Raw genomic sequence first — 5,444 nt, 5'->3', positions numbered from 1 at the left:
ACTCACACACATACACACACACACACACACACACACACATGTATAGATCTATAGAGGGAGAGCTAAACGAGAGAGAAAGACAGTTTGAATAATATGCACCGACAGATATGGCATATGAAAGATAGCATTTGCAATGTATTTGGTATTCAAGCACGATGACCACGTCGGGTCAATGCTAATCATTTATTCACGCTTCATGGACAGTATTAGAGACTGCCTCGCTGTTTGCTCCGCAGGCAGGTGACCCGTGACATTTCACTCCCTGATTACAAATGTTAGCTCAATTTACTCTGAATGTTATATAAGTTTACTTTTCCTTTGCCAGACCCCTTTTTCATTGGGGACACTGTGGTCATTGGGGACAGCATGTGGTCATTGGGGACACTGTGTGGTCACTGGGGACAGTGTGTGGTCATTGGGGACAGAGTGTGGTCATTGGGGACACTGTGTGGTCATTGGGGACAGTGTGGTCATTTGGGACAGCGTGTGGTCATTGGGGACAGCGTGTAAGTGCGGGGGATGCGTGTTCATTCTGTTGAATATGCTCCTGTGTCTTCCGCCTTGGGCCCATTCCCGTTGACAGTGTTGAGAAAGTGACCTTCAGGACAAAGGACAAAAGTGTGCTTTATTTCATATAAACACATAAGCCTGGTCCATGGGATTGATTTGAAGTGACTGTGTGGGGTAGCCATCCGAACATCATCCATCCTCCAGACTCTGGGGCTACTACTTCAACCCCGCCCTTATTGTGGTGTAACTGCCTTATGTCCAAGAATTGGAACTACACATAAATAACAGCTGCTTTTTGATGGACAATGTGCTTTTAACTTAGTCAAACCACCTAACCACTATCCGGTTTATGCCTAGAACATCTTTGCATGGGGAAAAGTCTTACTTGTGCATCCAAATGGATTTGAAGTGTATTTAGTCCCCATTGAGCTCCACCTCTTGACTCTCACTCCTTGCGTCTCTCTGTCTCTGTTCCCTCAGGCCTACTCCTGGCTGCAGACGGAGATGGGCCCTGAGACCGACCCGGTGGTCATCGTCCGCTTCATCGGCTCCACCCAGGTGTCCATGGACCTCCGCACCCTCCTGCAGAGCATCTGCGAGCAGATCGCCATCAACTACCGCTGCCTGATCCACTTCCTGCCCACCAAGATCCAAGAGATGCGGGACCTCCTGGTCAACCTGCTGGCCGAGGCCTCCTTCCACCGGCCGCTGGTGATCATCCTGGACGCCCTGGAGCAGCTCTCCGACGCCGACGAGGCCCGCAAGCTGTGGTGGTTCCCCGCCCACCTGCCGCGGACGGTGCGCATCGTGGTCTCCACCCTGCCCAACAAGCACGGCATCCTGCAGAAGCTCAGGCACCTCATCCACGACGAAGGGCGCTACGTGGAGCTCATCCAGCGGGATCGGAAGGTCTGCAGCCAGACGCTCAAACAGCAGCTGCTCAGGGTGAAGAGGAAAGTCACGTCGGGGCAGCAGATCTATGTCAACGAGGCCCTCGCCAAGTGCACCTTACCCATGTTTGTCAACCTCATCTACAGAGAGGTGGTCCACTGGAGGTCCCACAAGGACGTGGACGACAGGTCCCTGTGCTCCACGGTGCATGAGAGCATCGAGAAGCTCTTCTACTCTGTGGAGAACAAGCTGGGGCAGCGCTTCGTCTTCAGAGCGCTGGGCTACATCACCATGGCCAAGGCCGGGTTAACGGAGCTGGAGCTGGAAGACATTCTCTCCCTGGACAACATCGTCCTCGGGGACGTCATCGTGGCGTCGTACCTCAAGAACCCCCTGAGGATCTCCTACGACCTGATCGCCAGGATCAAAGAGGAGCTGGAGGGGTACCTGGTGGAGCGGCAGGTACGCAACGTCACGCTCATGGTCTGGGCCAACAGACACCTCCACCTCATCGCCCAGAAGCTATACCTCAGCAATGAGGAGGACGTCCATCAGATGCACAGCCTCCTTGCAGAGTACTTCCTGGGGGCGTGGTCTGGAGGCAGGAAGAAGATCTTCACCTATGACAACAACCACTTCACTTCCCTGAACATTTCGCATCACAAGAACCCACACCAACAGCCATCCCATGAGAAAACGTCTTCGGACAAGTACTCCTATGACAGGCAGACCCCAGAGCAGCCCTGGGTGTTCCAGTGCAACCTCCTAGAGCCAGACATCTTCTTCGTCAACCACAGGAAGATGACGGAGCTCGTCTACCACCTCACCCGGAGTGGCCGCACAGACGACCTCATGTTCGGGGTGATCATGAACTTCAGCTGGCTCTACACCATGATCAAAATCGGTCAGTTTGAAAAGGCCCTCACGGACATTGACCTGGCCTACAGTTACTCTCAAGAGAAGGAGCTCAAGTTCTTGGCCACTACTCTCCGTAGCGTAAAGTTGAAAGTGATGAAGAGCCCTGCGTCTTTGTCCGCCGAGCTGCAACAAAGACTCCTGCCGGTGGTCACCTCTCTTCCAAAGCTCAGACACCTTCTGCTGGAGTGTGACAAAGACGGCCCCAAGTACTGCTCCATTGTGCCGCTGCATTCCTCAATGGACGTCACCTACAGTCCGGAGAGACTGCCCCTCTGCTCCAGCTACATGCAGATCGTCGAGATCCTGCCCACCCTCGCCCCAAACATCGTTCTTGTAGCCCTGGAGGACGGGTCCGTAAGCACCTGGGACGTGGAGAGCAGACAACTCCTGAGACAGATCGACACGGCCAGATCTGTGGTGCTTGGCATCCGGCTAACCACGGATGAGAAGTACTTGGTAGTAGCCACAACCAAAAACACATTGCTCATCTATGATAATCACAAGTCCTGCCTTCTGTCTGAGGTGGAGATCAAGGGGTCAAAGCATGGCGGGGTTGCCGGTGACGTGGCGTTCATTAACGGGTTCACCTTGTCCAGCCATCATGCCTTGGCCTGGCTTGAGGCCAGCAAAGAGGTCAATGTAATTGACCTGCTTTACGGTTGGCCGCTCTACCAGTTCCATTGCTGGTATGAGGTCACCTGTGTGCAATGCTCTCCCGATGGGATGTATGCCTTCTGTGGTCAGTACCTTAACAGTGCGACCATCTTTCATCTAGGGAACGGCGACAAGTTAGCCACAGTGACATCTGAGTTTTCCGGGGGCTTTGTCAAGTCCATCCTTGTTCTTGACACCATCAACCAGATGGTGATGGTTGACAACGAGGGCAGTCTTTCGGTGTGGAACACCAAAGACATCAATAACCCGAGGTTGATGGAGGATTACGATTGTCGAGGGGATGAGAGCGAGGTGGTGAGCATCGAGTTATCTGAGGACCAGCGGTCGATTCTCATCTGCAAGTCCATGAGCATTGAGGTTCTGGACACAAAGCTGTGGAAGATGGTGGAGAAGTTCAAAGCCAAACGTACAGAGCTTTTTGTGGCCGCTGTTCTCTCCAAGAACGGCCAAAGTATTGTGGCCTCCATGGAGAACACCTCCTCCATCTTTGTTTGGCGGAGAGACAGTGGACAATGCATGGCCAGTCTGATCGAGATCTCTGGGGCTATTGTCAAACTAATCAAGTCCACCCACCACAATCTGCTCCTCTCTGTAGCCAGTAGCGGAGTGCTCTCGGTCTGGGACATTGACATCATCACAGCCATGTCCAACATCGACAAAACAGGAAAGAAGATCCAGACACTGCAGTTGTCCGGCAGGGAAGACTATGTGTTTACCATGGATGGGTCAGAGGCAATCCACAAGTGGAACTTCAACACAGGCTTCATCGAAACCATCTTCAAGCACGAGGGCATCGTGGAGAACTGTGTCCTGACCTCCTCAGGGGATCTCATGGTTACCTCAGATGACAAGTGCTGCCAGTACATCTGGCAGACCGGCACCGGAGAGAATATCTTCCGCATCAACGGGCAGAAGATATCTCAGCTCCTGATCACCCACAACGACCAGTTTGTTGTGTCCCTCTGCGAGCAGAATGCCTCTAGGGTCTGGAGGCTGGCCACCGGGCATAAGGTGTGCAACATCTTAGTTACCCTCCAGAATGCACTGATCACCACTGCCAACACTTTCCTTGTGGGAACGACAAAAAACAAACTCCTGGCCGTAAGCCTTTGGTCAGGCAGCGTGTCAAAGAAGTTTGTCTGCGACGATGGCATCACCATTATCAACTTCAAGCTCATTCCCGACTGTCCTGATTGTGTGGTATTCATAACATCTACAGAGACTGTCTTCATTTGGAGCGTGGCAGATGAATCAGTCTGCAGGAGGGTCCAGTTGCCGACCAACTTCCTTAAGAACCTAGAAGACTTCCAGATTTCACCCAATGGGAAATTAGGTATCGTCTCCAAGGGCGACGAAAACATCAACGTCCTGGACCTTCACAGTGGGAAGCTGAGACTGGTCCACGCCGCTGGCATGATATGGCGACAGAAACTTTCCCGAGACGGCCGATACCTGGTGTACATCTGCTTCCAGAACAGTGACGAGGACGACGAGGCTGGCGTGGTCTCCAACCTGATCGTGATGCGCTTGGCCGACGGCAAAAGCATCGGCACGTGTTCACTTTACAAGACGCCCACCTATCTCTGCCTTTCCCAGCGAGCGCTCAACATCATCATCGGCTTCGAGGACGGCAGCATTGGCACGTACACGGTGGTGGACCGCGTGGACGCCGCGCTCAAGATCAAGATCGCGACCTCTAACAGCCGACAGATAGTCAACAACGCCTCGCAGAAGGTGCGCCCCAAGTGCGGGAACCACTCTTTTAAGACGATCGCTGACTGCATCTGGAGGGAGTCCACTGAGATCTTCTCGAGGGACAGTCCTATCAACGTGTCAGACTCTGGCGAGGCTGAGACCATAGCGCCCTCCAAGAAGAGCGAGCTGCTGCAGTGAAGAGATGGTTATGGGCGAGGGATGAGATTAATGTGAAGGTAGATGGAGTGGTAGGGTTCCCTGTTTACAGCCAAGTATGTCCGCTGCAGATTTTCTTTTCAGCCCCCTGGGTAGTTTCTGGGTTGAACACAATTACCGCTGCATTTGTCATATATTGCTTAACTTCCAACTTGATGTAATTATATCATTTTTTGTGTTAAACTTGAAGACTGTTAAATTAATTATTGGTTTTGTTTTGTTTGCATCTTATGAAAATAAGGGAAATTTAAAAAAACTATTGTTTGTGGTATTCGTTTGCCATTTTGTGTCCTTTCAGCATTTGAAGTTATGATTCAAATGTCGTGGCTAAACATGTCCAAAGCCATTCCAGTGAATTCCACCATTCTACTCTACTACTGTACATTTTGATCTAGTTCACGTTGTGCACATTAAGCCATAATGTGGTCACCACAGGTATATTTAAGTTTGTATGTTTGTATATCAGTTGGTACTGTAAAAAAGAAGAACAATGAATACTTGTACATATCTCTTAATGGCTGCTGCAGTTTTGTGCAACT

At 51.5% G+C, this 5,444-nt stretch overlaps 1 protein-coding gene across 1 annotated transcript; it reads left to right on the top strand.

Moving 5' to 3' along the window:
* Window positions 1-990: 990 nt before the first annotated feature.
* Window positions 991-4,887, top strand: LOC311371259 (NACHT and WD repeat domain-containing protein 2-like; the record flags this gene model as incomplete). Its single annotated transcript, XM_084489426.1, has 1 exon — window positions 991-4,887. A coding segment is annotated over one exon (3,897 nt), but the record flags the coding sequence as incomplete, so codon positions are not given.
* Between the last annotated feature and the right edge of the window lie 557 nt (window positions 4,888-5,444).

This window comes from Micromesistius poutassou (genome assembly GCF_964030765.1).
Source record: "Micromesistius poutassou genome assembly, contig: SCAFFOLD_6955, whole genome shotgun sequence".
NCBI classification, from domain to species: domain Eukaryota; kingdom Metazoa; phylum Chordata; class Actinopteri; order Gadiformes; family Gadidae; genus Micromesistius; species Micromesistius poutassou.
This window is presented reverse-complemented; position numbering and strand designations above follow the sequence as displayed.